The sequence below is a fragment of the Lutra lutra genome, chromosome 8 (assembly GCF_902655055.1).
Source record: "Lutra lutra chromosome 8, mLutLut1.2, whole genome shotgun sequence".
Lineage (NCBI taxonomy): Eukaryota > Metazoa > Chordata > Mammalia > Carnivora > Mustelidae > Lutra > Lutra lutra.
Window position 1 is genome coordinate 41758475 of NC_062285.1, and position 21170 is coordinate 41779644.

A 21170-nucleotide genomic window follows, 5' to 3' on the forward strand; every position below is an offset into this window, starting at 1 on the left:
AGGAGCCGCCAGGGATGTCCAGGGCTAGAAAGGTGTGGTGCGCCAGAAGCAAAGGGACCGCTGGTCTCAAAAAGAAAACAATGTCCTGCTGTGTCAAACACTGCTGACAGGCCAGTTCAGGTGAGAATGGAGAAGCGACCTCCAGGTTTGGTGACTTTAAGGTCACTCGTGACCTTGATAAGAGTGGTTTCCATGGATGCGTGGGGGCAACGCCTGAGCGGAACACATTCTAGAAGTTACAGGAGGAAATGATGCACCCACACACAGAGGTGTGCCATCTTGAGATATCTGAACGGCAACTTTAGTAGAACTGGCACATGGACAAAACCTAGGTGTCACCACCGGGGCAAATGGCATTTCAGTTTCAAACACTTGGCCGGCAGGCTTCACAGATTATCCACAAGTAAACGAAGCGATTAGACATCATCTAGATATCCACAATGAGACATTAGCATGTAATCAAATTATATGTCTAGAATTGACAAGTCTGCAAGACACTGGCTACCTTGTCATGTTCTCTAGTCCCCTCACCCAGCACACAGAAGTCACAAGGCATTCTGACCAGGAGAACCTGCCCTAATCAGGTATTTTGGATAGCTAGTTGAACAGCAGGAGGTCATCCTTTTCACCTCAGACCCTTTAAAGACATGATTTTTTTCACAAACTGACATAAGACTGGCACTCTTACTTCATGGGTTTAGACTTTTATCGTCATAGTATCTCCCAGCAACAGCAACACTGAACCCGAAAATATACGGACACAGAGCAAATGGCAGCCACACTTAGCACCACCTGTGAAGGAGGAAACCTGGACATAAATAAAGGGGTCCCTCCGAGCCTGACTGGTGGGTCAGGATGTGAATCCACGAGTTCAGAGGCCACTCCTTCCAGGCAGGCTCCTAACTGAATCTTACTGTTCTCATTAGGTCGTCTCCTCCCCTTTACCGCAGGTGCTTCTACTGCCCTGGGTCTTTATTCCCTCCCTTGGTGCAAGCCCTGCCCTCCCTAGCACCTGGCAGTCACAGTGACATCATTTGTGGCCCAGAGGGAGGCCAGCGTGCGTCAGGAGGTATGGGCAAGGACTCCCCTGAGGGCTGTGGCTCGTCACTGCCTGCCTCACAGGCTCTGACCTCTGGAGCAGATTCCTCTCCGAGTCATGGATCAGCCAAAAGCTAAGCCTGCGAGCTCCGATCTGCCACTGCCCTGGAGGAAGAGACGAAAGATGTCCCTGAGAACCAGTATGGCACAGGTGGCTCAGGCTCAAACTGAAAGCCACCCTCACCGGCCTTACCCTGAGTGGGATCCCGGGCATGCTATAAGAAACACCCTTTCTCAGTGTGCTGCCTTCTGAGCACGAAGCTGGATTCAGTCTGTGGCTGTGAATGAGGGGTGAGCCAAGAGAGCTGAGTGAGCCTGGGGCAGATGGGCTGGATGGGCACCGAGGACATCCCAGGGTAGCCCTGCAAGGGACCGACAGCCACAGAGCACCAGACCTGGGAGTGTCACAGCCGTTAGGGCCGAATGCCCATGTGGCTACGCCCCGACCAGCTCACGCCTCCCTGCAGGGGTGAGCAGCACCATAGACCCTTCCCCATCTCTATGCAATGTTCACTTGCACATACTCAGAAACCAAGGGGGCCACGCTAAAGCCCAGGCCGCAGGGTCCCAGAAAAGACTAGCAGTCAGGGCAAAAGGCGGCGTGCTCTGGAGTCTCTGCCCCAGGGGGATGAGTATGGTGGAGTAAAATGGAGGGAGACATCCACAGTGTCTTAGAACAATCCCTTGAAATGGGCAGTGTCTAGAGCCTCCTAATGCCGCTTTTAGCAAACCCACTCTCTCCCTCAGAGCTACACCAGTGTCCTCTTCACGACTGGCCATGCCTGAGAATAGATTAGGGAAGGTCTGCAGCTCCCTCTCCATGGACAGTGCCTTATATCAGAGGCCCTGGATGTAATTCTAGACATGTCAGCCCTATCCCAAACCTCTACGGGGACCACCCCGCCTGGTGGATCAGAGCATTCAAGCAGCCAGTCGGCTCCCTAGGGATCACACTTGATAGTGGGTCAGTGGGTTTAAGTATTTCATGAAACCATAAAGGAGCCCAACTGTGAAAACCATTCGCAATGCCAGAGAATGGCAAGATGTTTGTGACTCCTGGCTCTCTCGAAGGCCTCAGGCTCCTCAGACAGCCAGACCCCAACAGGAAGAAAGATGCCGCCAATGGACGGCTGGTGATGGGACAGGGTGAACTGAATGGGAAAGAAAGGAATTCTACTCCCAGATCCTGTAATGACCTGTTCGAATTGTTGGCAAGTCACTTCGACTCTGTAGGCCTCCTCCATTAGCAAACTGAGGGCAGAAGGGGACAACCCAGGACCAAAGTACATTTCTGGTCACAAAAACAGAACTCTCTTTACACACCTTTTCATGGGGTCACTTTATAACCATCCACTAGAGAAGACAGTCATCTGCAGAAGCTGGAAAACCCAAGGCCCAGGTTTCAACACTGCTAAAGAGAAGCACAGTCCAGTGATGGACCTTAGGGTCCCCTATACATGGGTGAGGAAGCTGCAGGGAGTGGCGGAGCTCAGGCAGCCCTCCGAAGATGCTTACGGTCACTTCCCTGCAATGCTTGAGAAAACCAGGCAGGTCTGGCTCATGTGGATTTAGGTGGCTACGGGCAGTGAGGGGAGACCCATCCACACCCACGCTGCTCCCTCTTCCTGCTGCTGTGCTTTCTAGAAAGGCGGAAAACCCCTGCTCTCCAGAGGCAGGGTGCGTCTTGTTAATTACCCTCCAGGAACGGGGAGAGCGAGACTTCCAGCCCCTAGCTGGAGCTGAGTCATCCAGACTGTACAAATGCACTAGGCAAGCTGAAAGGGAAGAAGACTGCATTCTCAGGGGCCCCCGGGCTTTCCTGGGATCTGCCCAGGAGGAGCCTGGGCCTCCAGGAGATCAGGGGAACAGGCACAAACCGCAAGGAAGAGTAAAGGAGGACATGTAGGGTACTGGCATGATGGGCAACTTGGGATGCCCTTGCAAGTCACCTCTACGGGCCCCCAGAGGCAATCCCACTGCAGCTCCTGACCCTTCTCCACGCCCTGCAGCAACAGATGCGAGGATTCTCCCTGGCACCCAACCAAAATCCGTTTGCAGTCCTCTCCAAGAACACTAGACTATTACAATGCAATTAAAACAGATCAATATGCTGCACGTATTCAGAGGTTTGGATTATTTCTTCACGAGGATCCTTTTAGGCCCCACCCATACACTGAAACTGCAGGAACAAGCCAGCACTGCGCTGAGACTTCCCCTCGCCCTACCCGAGATGCTCAGGAGCTGCCTATACAGGGCTGGCTGGGGCTGCGGACGCCAGGGTTTTCATCCTGACTTGACAATCATTTACCGCCATTGGAACCATCTCCTCACCTTGCTGGGAATCCGTTTTCCATCCCAAATGGACGGGGTGGGGCGGGGAAGGAATTTGCCCTCTCTCATGGATCACCTCTCTCCCCATCACAGGAAAGCCTATTTCCCTAACCATGACCCTGGCAGAGGAAAATAAGGACTGGCCAGCAAGCTGAAGGCAAAGCCACAAGGAAGGAGCCTCCTGTCTTTCAAAGACATCTATCAGCCTTTTGACGTCAATTCTGGTAAGTATCCACCAAGGTACAGCTCCTTCCGAGCTGCTCTGTCCCTACCTCCCAACGTCTACCCATTCTACCAGTTAGGCTGTGCGCTGGGAATAATTCTATTGGCCTACACAAAACATTTCCTGGAAGGAAAAATTTCCGTTACAAGATTGTGTTGTTAACAATAACAACATCATTCCAAAGACAAATAAACATCTATTTCAGATGGTCTACAATTTGCTTCCCTCTGCCTCCGTGCAGATAACAGAGGCCTGGCTGATTTCTCCCCCGAGTTATTGTGTGTTCCTGGTCTCTGGAATGTTTCTGTAAAGTGCTCCACCTTGCCGGGCTGGGGTCACCACCCACTCAGCAGGAGGACTCTTAGGTGGGCAGCAGTGGCTATCACCCTTTAAAGGGGAGGAATGTGAAATGAGAGAGCGGGAGGACAGAAAACGGTTGGGGTGAGCTAGGTGAGATATGAGGAGAAACGCTTCCTCCTTTTCCTTTAACTCTGATCTGGGACTTTTCAGGAAATTAAACACCGAGACTATTAGCATCAGATAGAAAACAGATGAGGTTAAGACATGGCAGTACTATAGCAGATTCCCTGGGCAGGCAGAGAGGGGACATGTGTAAGCAATCACAGCAGTATTTCTGGAAAAGACCTTTTATGTTTTTAATACTTAACACTTCATAACAGGGACTAATAGGCAGGATAAAAAGGAGGCTGCTCAAAAGGCAACTTGGGGGATGAATAATTTTCCAGACAACAGAGCAGAGGTGGGGGGGATCTCCTCGGGCTTCAATTCCTCAGCCCTCCCGCCCCGGCCCTCCCTCCTCTGCTCGCCAGAGTTGCTGATGGCTGGGGGAAGCTGGGTGGGAGAATGGCATGAAGGGGTTGACAGCCAGATGAGGCAGTCCCCACTAAAGAGGCAGGTGACACTTGGAGTGCCATGTCATGGCGGGGGAAGGTGGTGCACCCATGCAGAAGAACCGGGATCTGGACAGTGGGCCAGGAGACGGAAGTAAGGGCAGGTGCTGTGATTGGCACAGGAGGGGTCCTTCCAAAGGGACTGTTCCCTCACTTAACTGTAACCTCTGATTCCCAACTGCCCAGAGCATACTGAGCCTCCCTCTCCCTCAGGTTTCTATACCCCACTTGTCTGCCTCGAGGGTAAGAAGAATAAGTTAAAGATCATCCCCCCCACCCCGAGAAAAAACCACAACGGCATGGATAATAATATGTTTTTAACAGGGACACTGGCTTCAGAAGTCAGAAGCGTCCCAAGTCTCCTCTCTGTTCATGGTGGCAGTGTCACTATGGGCAAGGCGCTCACTCTTTCTGTGTCTCACTCTCCCCACCTAGAAATGACAGGATTTGGACTCTCAGTGTTTCTCAGTTGCGGCCCCCTGGCCACTGGGGGTGGGAGAGCTGGAGACCTCAGAATGGTGAGCTGGCCCTCCAGGCACTAAATGCCCACAGCACCCCCCCACATACACACTGTCACGTCGGTGACCAGAAGTGGCCCCCACATTTCCAACCCCTGGAGGCCAAGGAGCTGTGAAGAACTGCTGGAAAATACGTAAGCAGGTAAACAGAACTTTCAGGACATTTGGAGCTAGTCCCACACCCACCCACGGTCCCCTGTGCCCCAGTGCTGTGTGCGGCTGCGGGCCAGCTTACCTTCCTATCATTCGTGTCGTCCCCTGGGCTGTCGTATTCACCCTGTAACAGAGAAAGGAGTGCTGCTGCATAAAGCCAAGGGATTTATCAAAGCCAGAGCAAGGATTTTCTTTTCTATTCTCTGGCATCATCCCTTTCTCTCATTCCCCTTTTGAGGGAAGTCAAAAGCATGCCATGGTAAGGAGCCAATCTTCCGTGTTGTTAGGCAGCAAAGCGTGCAGTGTTTCCTGTGGACAGCCTCTCACACAAAGATGTCCCCCTCCAGAGCATCCGCGATCAGCCTGTGCCTCCTCAGAGCAAAGGCAATGGCAGAGCGCGCACCCAGGAGACCGTCCGACATCACCCTGGGCCACGGCACACTCCCCCCACCCCCATCCACAAGTGGCAGCACCAGACATCCTATCTGCCTACAGTAAAGCCATCAGTGGGGAGAGACTGTCATCTGGAAACTCCTTCGGACACTCAGGGAGCACCTCCCGCCCTGGCCGCCTCATGTGGCATAACCGTGTGACCTACGCAAAGGAAGTGACCAGCCAGGGGCCAAAGCCGCTGTGAGGGCATCTCATCCATGGGCCAGTTAAGTTCTTCATGAAGCATCCCGAGGAATGTCACTGCCCTGTTTCTAACATGGGGATGTTTCTAACACAAGCCCCCATCAAGGGAAGCTTTCCTTACAGTCTCTCTGTCTTCTCTGCTTAACCAAACAAGAGTGTAAGGAATTTTGAGAGATTTCATCACCTCCTCCTCCCTTCAGACACTTGCATGCCTCGCCAGCCTTCTCACACCACCTCCCAAAACCACCGCAGGGAGCATGGGGAACGCTCACATCCAAACCAGCTTGCCACGGGGGCAATGCCAGGAGAGACAGTTGTCTCTGGGGAGATTACTGTGGGCCCCGAGGAGGCCAGAATCACCCCAGGTATTTGAGCGGCGTGACTCCGTTTGTCCCCGCCTGGCATGCCTTCAGCCACGGTGTCACCTGAGGCACGCAACCGTTTGAAGACTGTGGGGAGCACGCGGCGGAAAGGATACTCACGTCATGGAGAGGGTAGGCAGCCTCATAGATATTGTTTGCTATCAGAGAGTTAATGCCTGTGGAAGGAGGGAAGATGAAAAAGGTAACTGTAGGGCAGGGGTTTCTCAAATTAACCTCTGCCCATGAGGAAACATTATCCCCCACCACCTCCCCAGCTGAGGCTCGCTGTGTGCTCCTCGTCACCCCCAGTCTAAAAGTTTCTGTGGAGCTTTAGTTCTCAGCACAAGAATGATATTTGTATTTCCCAAATACAAAGTTATGGGCCAGGATCAAATGTGCTCTCTAACCTCATGTGCCCCTGTCTTCACGCCCCCTGGACACCATAGACACTCCATCACCAGCACCACGACTCCCAGTGATACCACCTGTGTTCAGCGACAGTGCAGGAATGACCCTATAGATTACTGTCATTAGGATCAATCAAATTACGTCAGAGCATCCCACAGCACGTTCTTAGAACTCATTTCTGGTGCCTTCCTGTTCCTTCTAGGAGCAGTGTTTATCCCTGCCCATGGCTGGTCTGCCTGGACCATTAGTTGCCTAAAGTAGGGTGGTGCAGGGCAATGGTTCTCAAAATGTGGTCTGGGGAGCCCTGGGCATCCCCATGACCCCTTTCAGGCAGTTCACAAGGTCAAAACTAATTTTATAATAGCACTAGGACATTATTTGCTTTTTCCCTCCTATTCTTTCCTGAGTACAGAGTGGCGTTTTGTGAACGGGATGGCGTCACCGCCCCCCCCAACAGCTAATGGAGTATGTGCTTATGGACCCTTGTGTTTTAAAATTTTCTCAGGGTTAACTTCCAATACAATAAATACTGACTGATATAACCCACCTAATAAACCAAAGTCCTTTGAATACTCTCAATAATTTTTAAAAATGCAAAGGGTTCTCAAGGCCACAAAGTCTGAAAACCACACAAGAGATTCATGTTTTAATCCCAACAATATTTCACACGATGTGCACAGAGCAGACCCTACTGGATATATGCTAAATAAGTCAATGACTCCCTCCCGTTAACTTCTGCATAGTCACAACAGAGAACCTTCCGCCTGGCACGGAGGCAGTGTTGTTTACTTGTTTCATTCACGGCTTTATTCAGAGACTGTAAAACTGTACGTCCTGACTCAGGGTAGTCTGTCCTGGGTCACCAGTTCCCATATGGGAGACATTATATCCCGCCAACCCCCACTACCATGGTCCCTACTATGCAAGGATGCACATGTAATCACGGAGAGGGAGGAGGAAGGGGGAGCTCTGGAACTCGGTGACTCCCCTTGCCTCAAACACACTTTCTGCCCTGAACCATTCTTTCCAGAGAGACTGCAGACAGTCGTGAGATGAGAAGAAAGCAAATTGGGTTTGGAGGGAAACATGTATCCCATACTAATGCTAAGTAATCTGTATTTGCACAGCTCTGGATAAACGACAAGGACGGATAACAATCTAGACAACATTTTCCACCTCCCCTTCCCAAGCGATACCCCACCCACATACTCAGAGACCACAGAGGCTCTCAAACAACCCTCTCTCCTCAAACCCGGCCCCTCTTCACCTCATTTCTAGGGGCATGGGATGCCAGCAAGACCAGCCATGGGCCCCACGTGGAAGCAGAGGCCCTCGGCAGACTGCAGGGGGCGCTCTCAGAAGGGACCACTCGTCCGGGGAGCTGGGAGCCGCAGCATCGCCAAGGGGCAAGTCCTTTCCCTATTTTAAGTTTCCTCCTTGGCATGAACATATACCATCTGAAATAACTGTGGGAGGTGGGGCGCGGGGAGAGCAGGGGGTGGGTAAAGGGAGTGTGGATGGGGGAAGGGTGCCCAGGGGCTGAATGAGTTGCAGATCTGTCTTACTCACAAGACTACAATTTCACTCTGAACATCATTAATCAGTTCAAGATCCGTAACCACAGCAATGCGAAGCCACCCTACAATAACCAAGGGTAGGGGTCCCGAGTCGGGAGAGGGGGTGGGGGCGGCCCGAAGCTACACAAGGGCTGTCGATGAGGACAGAGGCTGAAGCACCACAGGCGGGGCGAGCTCTAACCCAGACCGTACCCTACGCACTACTCCCCCAATCCCTGCACTCACACCCACGGTAGCCACAGCAGCAGTGTGTACCCTGAAGACAGTTCCCAAACTCCAGGGGGAGAAAGTTAAACAGGTAGGAATTCTTGATTTTGCGAGGCTCTGAGCACAGTAGCCGAGCACCTGACAGTATAAGCTGACAACCTGAATCCATGGGTCCTGCTGCCAGACCCTCAGAAGGACCGCAGATCACGGGAGGTCTAAAACACTCCGCCTTGCATCTCAAATAAAGTTTCCTGCGTACCATGTGCCTAGAACAGCTCACTTCCCTTGTTGGATGTTGTTTGCCCATTGTTTTGTGTGTCCCCTAAAGGCTCACAAGGTTCCCATTCCCCGTCAGCGGTATCTCTCGTGGTAGCTAGTTCACTGCTGGGAACACAGAAGGCATAAAGGCTGATGAGAGCAACCGGCCCCATGGCTAATATTACTGAACTATCTCTTCCCATATATCCCAGGCACCCATCTTCCTCACTCCCCCAATTTTCTATGGCAACCACTGCTGATGAAGAACCTTTAAACTCGGGTCGATTCGTCTGTTTCCTAGAGAAGAAGCACAACCAATGGTTCTTGGTCTTGGGGCCAACACAATTCAGGTCCTCAAACCTGAGTTGTCCCAACCCAGATAAGCGGAGCCCCAAAATGCAGTGAGGGAATGTGCCTCTGTTCTCCAGGGTTGGATGCCTCCTTTTTTCCAGACGGCATCATATGGGTGCTCTCAATCAGTGGCTGTTGTAGAGGGAGGGAATAGCACATAAAAGGGGGAGGAACAGGGAAGGGGGGAGGAGAGTGGAAAATAACTATTCATCCAAAACTTCACCCAAGAATGGGAATTGCTCTGGCCTCTTGGGTCACCCACAGACTTCAGAAACCAACATCCTACCCCCAAACAAGCATGGAAATCAGTTTGAAAGAAGAAGAAAATAATCAAACGTTTTTTTAAATAAGAGTCTCTGCTTTGAAAACTGAAATTCTGAATTTTTTCCTTGCTTTTCAGCAAAAATGAGCTAATTGGTTCCATCATATCCCCATCCATCTGGCCATAATGGCAAAGCTTTCTTCTTCAGGATCCCATCTAGTCTTTCTTCTCTGCTCTAGACCCAGGGAGAGAGAAAGACCCGACCTCTCGTCCCACTGCCCCTAGAAGGGGAGCCAGGAAGAAGGAGAAGGCACAGAGGACACTATCCTTTCCCTCTCCCCGCAAAGAGAAGCAGTGTCTCAGCTCAGACATCTCACATCAGTGAGAAACACCTCACTGATCCCTCCGGTCCCTTTAAGTCACTAGATCTTCACACCTCTTGCTCTTAGAACTATAATCCCTTAAAGAAAAGGCTTATGCTTCTCCTCTGCCCAGTGCCAACCACAGCTCTACACAGCCTGACCTGGCCAGGCCTGGCAACATGGTTCCTTGGCACCCAGAGGATCAGGGTCAAGGAACAGAGCAGGGTGGGCTCAGGCGCCAGGCCCATACCTGAAAACACACACTCAGAACACAAAACCCAAGGCCTAGCATTTAGCTTCCAAGACATCTCTGGTTTCCCGGACACAAAGGATCGACCAAAGCATGGTTTATGGTCGGCCTCCCAAAGAGAGCCTCATTAAATCTACAAGAGCTGCTGGGTGACAGGGACTGCAGCTCTGGTCCCTCCAGGCCAAACTCAAAGGAAACTTTCATCCAGTGGGACAGGTACTTAGAGGAGTGGTGAACTCTTGAAAACCCATTTGGTTTTGATTCCCCCCCAGAACAGGGCCCAGTCCGCCCGGCATTCTGCTTTCATCCTGTGCTCCAGCCGGACGTAAATCTAAACCAGAGGTCCCAGACGGTGCATTTAACAGAGACTATATTTACCCATCACCAAATTGTCTTGACGTGTGCTTAATTACTTAAATGCCTTTAATCCCGAGCCTTTTCTTCTAACAAAATATAAACCAGTTCAGTTGGATGAATGATAAACCAGATGTTTACAACACACAACACGGTCTGGCTTCGGTCAAAATAATTAAGACATCGTCTCCTGAGTGGGGAGGAGAGATGCCCGAAGCGTACATTTGTTGAAATGCTCTGACACCGAAGTGTCTATGAAAATGTAGTTCCATCAATCTGTAATTTTCTGTCCATGAAGAGGAAGCAATAACTTCCATACGAAAGAAGTAGAAAAGGTATCTCTTTCCCTCTGACGTGGTCAAGGGGGCTTGGCTTTCTCTCCACAGTGAAGTGCACTTTAAAGGCTTATAGGCAATGATACTGCAATAATGTTGTATGTACTCATCGTGGTGGGCACTGGACAATGTACAGAATCATTGAATCATGATGTTGGACACCTGAAACTAATATAACACTGCATGTTAATTACACTTCCATTTTTAGAAAGGCATCCCATGATAAGGTGAATGTGCAGGACCCTGAGAGTTGATCTTAGATTACATTGACTAATGAGGCATCATGGGGGCAGGCCAAGTTTCACTGGGCCAAGACTGCTTACATACTACCACCACCATGCAGAACCCAAACTCACAGATATATCTGGTCTCTGAACACCGTATGTGCCTTAGTTTGTAATCCCTCACTTCCGGGGCAAATAAGAGGGAAAGGTTGGGTTACAGAAGAAATCCTCCCAATTACAAGTTAGACCATCAGCCAATGCCAATACACCCAGACTTGTTGATGGTCAGTAACCCTTTCTTTGCCTTCTTATGCTTGTTTTTACCCTCCTGCACATCCTTCCACCAAAGTGGTGGGGGGAGGAGAAAGAGAGTCTAAGGGGCCCTACTGCTGGCTAGGACAAAAAGAGACTGAACTAAATGAACTAAATGCCCACATGACAAATGTTAGCAAAGTACTAACAACAATCAAGCTCTTCACAGAGACACCTTGGTTATCTTTGGATACTTTAGAAAACCAATGGCCAAATCCCCAGAGGACAGAGCACGCTGCACCATTCTTTCCATTCCCAGATGTCAGTAGGCCAAGAGGGCGGAGGCTGCCTGCCCATAATCAGCTTTATCTAACTTTAAAGTTCCTAAGAGTCCTCTGGATAGTCTGTTAAAACTGTAGCCCCTGGCGCCCTGCCCCTGCAGATTCTGATCCAGCATATACGGTGTGGGGCCCGGGGAGCCGGGGCTTTCAGAGATGCACCAGGGGACTCAGATACCCACAGAGCACATCACACCTGAGCCATGTCACCCATGGCCACGGGAGAAGGAGCGAGGTAGGAGTGTATCTTTGCTCCCAACCACCCTGGCTAGCAGTCCTGAATCCTCACCTTCCCTTCCACTGTCTACTCCCATGTTCTTTGAGGTCCACAAACATTGTGCAATTCAAGTCCTGGCTATGGCCCGGGGACTGCTCGCCGTGAATTTATAGGAAATCCAGTCCCTTCTCCCAGCCTAGCTGGTTCTTATGGAAAGGAGACTATGTTGCTCCTTTGAATCCAAATTTATGAAATGCTGGAGCTGGAATTAGAAGCTTCGAGCACACTGAGGGGTCCTTCTTTATGTTATAAGAGAAGAAAGAAATGGGCCCAGAGAGGGGCTGTGACTTGACCTACGGTTCTCAATTTGTTCATCCCGGAGCTGAAATGCCACCTGCTTCTCAGCCTTGTCGGGTGTGTGCCTATCTTCTTTTGGCCCCTTCTAGATACACTCTCTCCCCTTCTCTATCTGACATGAATAGGCTCCCTTGCTCTCTGGCTTTCTACTGGGTTTGGCAGGTCAGAGGGAGATGGGACCCTCTGACCTCCTCCTTGAACAGCTTCTTTCCATGGGTCTCCTCTACTCTGCTCTGTCCATCCATGTTCCAGTAACCTCTCTCTCTCCTCACGGATCTACAGCTAGGAAGAGCTTTACTGCTGCTCATTCCAGGCATTCCCAACTCCCTGTCCCCACCTTTGGAAATGGTGTCGCAATATTCCCACCTTAAATTATCCTACTTTGATCATGTCCTTTGTTCCCGTTGAGACCGTGATTCTCTGGAGTGGTTCCCATCATGTCTTCTGTCTTATTTGCTCTCCTTGTATTTGTCTCTCTGACCGCACAGCCACGTAGCGCCTTATTACCTCTTCTCAAATGCTAATGTAGCCCCACAAGAGCAGGGATTGCTGTGTGTTGTGTCTGGCTGATTCACTACTCTATCCCTTAGTTCTAGAACAGGAAGGACACATAGTAGGTGCTCAGTAAATACCCACTGAATAAATGAATAGATGTTATACCAGGAAGACCTCAGCTTCCACCTCTCTGGGAAATCTTTCCCCGAAAGCCTCATCCATTTATTAATTTATTTTATTTTATTAATTAATTTAAAGAGCCAGGATATCTGGGGTTTAAATCTGGCTCTAAATTTCTGATCTTAGGCAGCCTGTTCATCTCTCTGCCCTGAAATTGGCTAACCTCTGCTGACCCTATTCTGTGTGGTGGTTTCAAGGATCACACAAGAAGTGAGTGTAGAAGTATACTTGTGCAATGGGTCCTTATAGTTCTGGTTACAGTAATACCTTATGTGTTCAGAGATCTCTTATCTGCTTATCTCAGTTCTCACCACAGAGAGCCCAGAAGAAAGAAAAAGTACGTAGATCTCAAAAAACGCATTCCCTAATGTTGCGGACCCTCACCACAGCAGAATCCCGCAGACCCTCCCTCAGTGCATTTGCTCTCTCTCTCTCTCTTTACCCCAGATTCTCACAAGTTTGTTCTTCTGTCTCCCTGACAGCAAAAGCAAAACAAAAAGAGCAGAATTCAGAGACAGAGGTTATCAGAGTCAGAAATTCAAGATATCAGAGAGTGCAGAGCAAACAACCCTAACAATACTTGGATGATTATTAAGGAAACATTTTAAAAACTTGTATTCTTAATGATGATCCTGAATCATCCAAAAAAAGGTTACATATGCATCTATACAGAGAAGGTACCTTGATCTATCCTATATAAGAAAGCAGGTAATAGTACAAGAGATTTCAGAACATTTTCTGTATAAAAAGACGTCGCTGAGGACCTCAAGAACTAAACCACTAACCCATATTCCCCTTTCACTTTGGTTCAAGGTCAAATTTGCGGCCCAACTGCAGGAACTACAGGGACTTGTGGTTTGAATATCTGTATTCTATTTTTTTCCCCTAGTTTTGGCATTCTATTTTAATTTGTGTTTTTCCTGGTTCTTATTTCTTAATTTATTTATATTATGCTGTTTTATTGTTTTTCTTGTAAGCCGCCTCAGAAATTTTGTGGAACAAGACGGGAATATAAATAATTCCACACATGCGACTTGTATACAGCCTCATGCTTCGCAAAAGTAGGCACTCAGATATATGTAGTTTCCACAATGAAAAAAAAAAGTGATAATACTGAATAAATGGAAGTATTTCCAAATTATCATTATCTTTCGTATATTTTCCATCTTCGATCCTAATCTTTCTTTATTTTCACTATCTTCTAATTCCCTTCGTAACTTGGTACACTGGCAAAGAGAATAAAGCTTTGTAATCTGGCCGCTATAATGACCATATTAAAGGTAATTCCCGGGCTAAAGAATCAACAAAAATACCTTAGAAAACAATGCCAAGCACTGTTCTCCCTTTTTCTCTTCTTTTTTATGAGGCAACAATCCTCTGGAGGAATCCAACTCAATTCTAGCCATTTGTGTTTCTCTATAAAAACAGAGAGAAGGGCAATAAAATCAAAATTTACCCCATGGCTCAAAGGACCATGTTATCTTGAGGCCTCTGCGTGTCATTACATTCCTTAGTTTTTCTGATCTTCTAAGTAAGATGGTACATTGGCCAAAGATTTTAGGGGGAGCTTGACTTTCCTAGACAGAAGACAAACAACTTGAAAATCAGCCTCAGGGCTCTCTTCCACTGGGAATCAGAGAATTTCAGTCATATGTCCCTTGTTACAAACCCAGTAATGGTTACAAACCCACTGGCAGCTACTGTTGAACTAACACACTATCGGTGGGATTTAGGGCTTCAGTGAATGGATCTGTGGGGGGGGGGGCACAAACATCAAGTCGATAACAATATGTAACTATTAAAGGGTTTGGATTTTATCTAAGTGAAATGTGGATCTATTTTACCATTTCAAGCAGACCAGTGAAATGATCAGATTTGCATTTTAAAAAGCTCATACAGGCTGTATGTTATGGCATGGGTTAAAAATGGACAGAACTGGGGCTAAGAAGACCTCTTAGTGGCTGGGATAGTAAATTCAGGTAAAAAACAAAATGCAGTTGACGTAGAATAGGTTAATGGCTGTAAACAGTCAAACTGTACCCATTTCAGACATGTTCACAAGATCAACCCAACAATACTCTGTTATTGTTTCTGGTTTGCGAAATGAAGAACCAGAGTTCACTGAAGTTTAGGGTACATGGATGGGAGCTGGGTTGTCCCCCCAATAGGAAATCTGTATTTTTTTTGTTTACATTGGGGTTGAGGTTCTTTCAGAGGATCTGCATGAGATATCGAGTCTGTTGTCAGATAATTCTGAAAATCTAGAGAAAAAAAAATTATTCATCACTTGTTTACATCGTTCCCATGCATAAAGCACAGAAATCAACAAGGGAATTTTAAAATGTATTGTACTGTGAGTTGCGTACTTCAGGTTTAACTTACATGAGAATGGCACTAAGGAAGAGGCTTTATGATGTGCTAGCCTCAGTTTTCCTTCATTTTACTCATCATTTTATAAGTGCAGGAAAACTGAGGCTAATGGACACCCCAGAGCCTACTAAAACCTAACTGAATTAAATGGAGATAGAACTGGGGCACCTGGGTGGCTCAGTGGGTTAAAGCCTCTGCTTTCGGCTCAGGTCATGATCCCAGGTCCTGGGTTCGAGCCCCGCATCGGGCTTTCTGCTCAGTGGGGAGCCTGCTTCCTCCTCTCTCTCTGCCTGCCTCTCTGCCTACTTGTGATTTCTGTCTGTCAAATAAATTTAAGAAAAAAAAAAAAAATGGAGATAGAACTTGAACTCACTTCTCCATGTTTCTCTGCCAAGGTCCCTGCCAAGATCCTACCTTGGTGTTTAGGCTCTCAGGTTCAATATATGTCCACAAAAGGTAGGCTCTCCCTTCTAATTCAAGCTCCTATAAATTGGTGGCCGGATAACTATTGCTTCTATAGTAACAGACTTTAAAGACTCAACCTAATTCCACCCCTGGTTCACAGCATTGCAAAGGGAATGGAAATGGGATTTGGAGCAAAGAAACCCAAGTTGTAGACCCAATTCTGATAGTGATTCAGTATGTGACCCTGGACAAATCATGTGTTCTCTCTGTCCCCATTTGTAGAATTACTGACATCCCAACTTTCCCCTGAGCTACAAAGTGAATATTAGATCATTTATCTTGATACTCAGACATAAGCACAGAAGTAATTGCTTCCACTTCTGTGTTCCCTCTGCACTCTGGACATCTCTCCATAGTTGTACCTAGCAGATTATCTCATAATTATTTATTTACATGTCTGTCACCATGGCAAGACTAAGAGCCCCTCAAGGCTAGAAATTAGGTCAAATTCATCTTAGCATCTCTCCATTTCTATAATATCATTTGATACCTAGAAGATGCTCAATAAATATTTTCTGGATGTCAAAAAAGGAAGAAATTTTGGAAAGCTACTCAACAGCAACAAATCCTTAAGATGTTTGATTTGAGACATCAACAAAAAACTCAGATCTTTAAAGGAAAAAAAAACACAAAACTTTCAGTGTTAAAGCAGAGGGTCCCTAATGGCCTTCCAACAACCCAGAGACCGTCTCAAAATAAACTTCAGTTTTTCAGGATTTTCCAGTTTATTAAAAAAAACAGTTCTGTACTTAATCTTCTCAAAAACTCTGCAAGATAGTGTTATTATCCCCACTTGACATCAAAGAAAACTGAGTTGCAGAGAAGTTGAGCCATTTGTCCACGGACACAATTACCAGCGAGGCATGTTTAATTAACTTACTAAACTGACAGAGTAGAATGTGCAAGGCAGACACTAGCTGCACTGGGGCATCGAAGATGATCCAGACACACCTCAAGGACTGTTTGGGAGTCTAAGCCATGCACATAGCAATTAGCAAGAAAGACAATGAGTTTGGTGGGAGTGCCAAGGAGAGGGCATTGGGAGAACCTGTGAGACAGCCATGTCTGGTCTGGGGAGGGACATGGGGGAGATGGAGGAAGGACATTCAGGTGAAGGGAACTGTGTGAGTATAAACAGAGAAGATGGTGGTGGTCAGGTCAATGGGAAGAGAAATGGGAGAGAGAGGGAATCCAATAGAAATGGACATTTGTTATATTGATCTTAAGGTTCTGTTGAACATCTCAGTGGAGATATCCATCTGGCAGCTGGAAATGTTGGGCTGGAACTGGTGAGAAAAGGGCAAAATAGAAATACACGGTTGCCAGAGGTGCCTGGGTGGCTCAGTCAGTTAAGAGTTTGACTCTTATTTTCGGCTCCAGTCATGATCTCAGGGCCACGGGATCTATCCCGCAGGATGCTCTTTGCTCAGCAGAGAGTCTCACTGAGATTCTCTCCCTTCCTTCCCCCCTCCCTGCCAAGTGCACTTTCTCTCATGCTCGCTCTTTCAAATAAATATATGAATCTTAATTAAAAGAAAAGGGAAATACATGGTTGCTAGTCATCTGTATAGACAGAAAGTAAGGTGGCCATGGGAATATGGAGAAGAAAACATCTAAAATCTGGAAGAAGGAAGAATCTAGAAGAAGGAAGAAGAACCAAAGAAAGTGTGGTCCAGGAGGCAGAAACAGAATGGTAGCAGATTAGCACAGCAGTAGCACCTTCCTGGATATGAACTCTCAGAAGACGGGGGATGGTACAGAAGGTTTGGAAAGATGTAAAAGGCTAAGAAAGATGAAGACTAAGGAAAAGGCCATGAACTGTGGGAAGTAGGAGGTCACATATGATATCTGAGGGAGCAGATTTGGTCCAGTTGGGGGTGGTACGCAGGATAAAAGGCAGATTAATGGAACTGAGGAGTGAACTGGTCAAGAAGTGAGACAAATTCAAGAATTCTGATAGAAGCCATGAGAAAATACAAAATATACTCTAAGATCTCTTGATTCCTCTGGTTGTCCTTGTAACCAAGGACAAATGGCTGCTCTGAGGAAGGGCTCCACTCTGTTCCATGGAATCGAGCTGGGCTAATTAGTTACCTCCCTCATTCATGTCCTGGTCTCATCAGCACCATGGTCCAGACAAATAACATCACACAGAAGACCTGACTTTTAAAAATTGGAGTGTTACCTGTAATTCAGTAGCAAGATGAATACGTCAAAGCAAACAGTCATACATATAGCGCCCCCCTTGAGAAGTTCTGTGCTACACTAAAAGCTCTGTCACTACATAAAACCCATTCTGGTTCCTTCTTCAGTACCATTCTCTTGGTAGTGAGGCATCTTATGAGTCCCCCCACTCAAACTCTCCAATATTAGCCATTATTATCATTAGCGGTGTTATTATTCTTTGGCTTGAGTGACTACATAATTCATTAGACTTGCCTCTCAATGACTTTTGGACTCTGTAACTCAAAGCTGCCTTAAGAACCAAAGATTTGGCACCCCAGAACGTATTCCAAAGGACTTTCTCTCAAAGGTTTCAAAAGTCATTCTGAGTGATGGTAACACCGCTAGAAAGCGCTAGGCCTGCAGAGTGATTCCTGTGGAAAAGCCACGTGCTTGTGCTTAAAAGCTCCCATGTTTACCTCAGCCATTATGTGTGTCTTCTGCAAAGTCTGCCAACATCAGTCGGCCTGCCCTCTGGACCCCCAAATGCTGACATTCCTGCTGCAAAGACTAATATCCTCAAATTTCAAAAACAAACCACCAAGGGAACAGAAACAGCCACAATCTGGTGACCAGAATGCTGAACTCAGGAGCCACACATTCCGACTAACGTGTGGCCTTGGACAAGTCACTCACCCTGTGGAAGGCCACTTCTTTCACACATAAAGGAGGAGGCTGCACTAACTGGCCTCTGATATACCTTATTTTTTTTTTTAATTTATTTATCTCACAGAGAGGGGAGGGGCACAACCAGGGGGAGTGGGAGACAGAGGGAGAGGGAGAAGCAGGCTCCCAGGGAACTTGATCCCAGGACCCTGGGATCATGACCAGAGCCGCAGGCAGACGCTTAACTGACTGAGCCACCTAGGCGCCCCTGCCTCACTTCTTAAAAACGAAATAAGTAAGTAACACGCCATGTTTGGGTGAGTATGAAAAACTTTCAGAGACTGTGGAAACAGGGATAAAGGTCTGAGAGAAGTTACCACAACCCGAAGAGAACCGTGCCCCCAAGAAATGAGGCACTGCTGCTCCCGGAGAGCAAGCAGGACTTCTGGCCCTGAGCGAAGCAGCCTCCCCTCCTCTGTGGGGGCCGGTTGTTTCTTTGCTGCCCAACACCGCCCCCCACAGGGAGCCACTGAAAGGACAGCTCTGGCCCCCTGGGCAGCCCATCACCACCACCAGCCCAGGGGCAGGGGAGGGGGTCCTTACCCATCGTGTTGTTGGCTCGAGAACAGGCTGTGCGCTTTAGGATCTCGTGCACCTAAGATGGACAACAGCAGGGCTGTGAGCGCCATGACCATGCGTGTCACCACACGAGGTTGGGCGGTGGACCAGGCAGCTGGACCCACTTCCAGGGAGGGGGATGCCAAGCATGTGCCAAGCTCGTGCCTGGCCTGTCAAACCCATTCAGACTTGAGTGCTTTGAGGAAACAAAGAATCTAAGCCCCTCACACACACTCCCCACTTCGCCCCACCCTGAAAAAATAAAGAAAGGCTATAAATTGACTGCAGTTACAGGAGGTAAAGAAAACACAGCAGGGAGCCCAGACCCACATGCCTCTGGAGGGCCAGGGAGGAAGTGCCTGGGCCAGACTGTCGGGGAAGGGGAAGAAGAGACGGTCTTCTCCACCAGCCCTGATTCCTGCCACGCTGGGGAAAGCAAAGGACAAGGAGGCCACCGAATCCAGTTCCAGTGGCCAGCTTCTAGCCAAGGAGTCCTGAGCGAGCTGTCTGTGGACCCTGACAGTCCATGACCTTCTCTGTAACGGAGCTGACTCACAGAGCTGCTTCAAGAAACCTTGAACCTACTTTGTAAACTAAAAAAGGACCACCTACATCTTGCACATTGTTACTATTATTTCTCTGGTTTTTCTCCGAGTCTTTATCTTGTCTCTCCAGTCAGACACTTCCTCAAGACTCCACAGCTCAGAGCACTTCTGGGGCACAGGGCAGGCCACCAGCTCAATGGCTATGGCATGCCTAAACCAGCTGAACAAAGCCCTGAACATGGGGCTTGCAGGGGACTGTCTGTCACCTGGGAGGGAGGGCTGCTGAGTCCTCCCTGCAGAGGCAACTGGGACCCAGGTAAACCTGTTGGCCCACTGGTGCACTCCAATGGGTCCCAAGCCTGAACCAGGCTATGATGAGGTGCCAAGCAAGGCAGTCTGCTCTGGGACAAATGGCTGGGGTGCTTAGGAACCCACAGGGAAGGGGCTCGGGATGACATTTATAGATGTGAACACAGTCCTCAGACAAAAGTCCAGGGCAGAGTACACCCCAAGACAAAAGTCGAAGGGTCTTTTCTCCCCCTTCTTAACCATGTGGGGTGGACTAGAGAAAGAGAGAAGCTTCTAGAACGAGAGCTGAACGAGAGAAGTGTGTTCCTCCATCATCATTCACACTCCCATCTTCTAGCCACAGACCTAGAGGGAGTGGGAAATAAATAACTTCCAGCAGTATGGGGCCCAGAATATTTAATTCACTTGTAATACTGTGCAGTAATTCAACACCAATAATAATTAGGAACAGCGTTTATATGGCATTGTACTATTTTATAAGTACTCTGTAATTATTTGGTAAACTCCACAACACCCTATAACTCCCCCGCAGACATGAGACCCAAGCCACAGAGAGATTTAAATGGCTTATAATAGCATCAACCAAAAAAATGGGAAGTTTATGCCTTTTTCCATAGGATGATAAAAGAAATCATGTGCCCATTTTAAACCTTCCTAAAGCACAACCCAAAGGGACCTGCGGTGTTTCCTTGCCTAACCTGCAAGCAAAGAGTCGAGGCCATGTTTTCAGTGTGCCTTGGAAATGTTCCGTAGCTTCCTCTAACCACCTGTCCTTTCTTAATCCTTATCACCTTACTGACTTGGAAGTCCTTCTAGAAATCGAACCCTCACTCCTCCTCTGTGGAAACTTAAGTGCTTCCCTAGGAATCAATGGGAACACACTGCCAGGTTCCCACTGTGGCATGAAGAAGTGTGCAACATTCTTCGGGCCCCCTTTCCCTCCTCTGTCCTTAGGCTGAATGCTCTCTAGGCAGAGAGAGAATAAATGGATCAGTGAATGGAGAGAGGCCACAGCTTGAACAGGGGCCACCAGGGCACAGGCCATACACAGGTTTTCATTAGAAGCAATCATCCTGCAGAATTCAAAAACTTGATTTCAAAAGGAAAAAAAAAAAAAAGGTAGAAGAACAGCTACAGGCATGAATCTTGCCTTTCCACTGAATGGGCTGGTGATTAATTTTATTCTTGGACAAACCAGCTAGTTCCAGCATTCCCTACGATATAAATGCATAAGACTCCTCTGAGAGGCAAAGAAACACGGTAGCCCAGCAATGGTCCTCAATCAGATACCAATGATTGGTATAAATTTTTTTTTAATCCATTGTTCTTAGAGCCTCAGTTTCCCCAGCTGTAAAGCAAGAGGGGCGGGGAATCA

At 48.0% G+C, this 21170-nt stretch overlaps 1 protein-coding gene across 2 annotated transcripts in view; it reads right to left on the reverse strand.

Moving 5' to 3' along the window:
- Nucleotides 1-21170, reverse strand: part of ANO2 (anoctamin 2) — a 360688-nt gene that overhangs the window by 222780 nt on the left and 116738 nt on the right. For both annotated transcript variants that reach the window (XM_047743061.1, XM_047743060.1), the window contains exons 7-9: nucleotides 18927-18978; nucleotides 6353-6408; nucleotides 5317-5358 (exon numbers count right to left, since the gene is read on the reverse strand). In XM_047743061.1, coding sequence (XP_047599017.1) covers nucleotides 5317-5358; nucleotides 6353-6408; nucleotides 18927-18978 — 150 coding nt within the window. The remainder of the gene's footprint in view (nucleotides 1-5316; nucleotides 5359-6352; nucleotides 6409-18926; nucleotides 18979-21170) is intronic.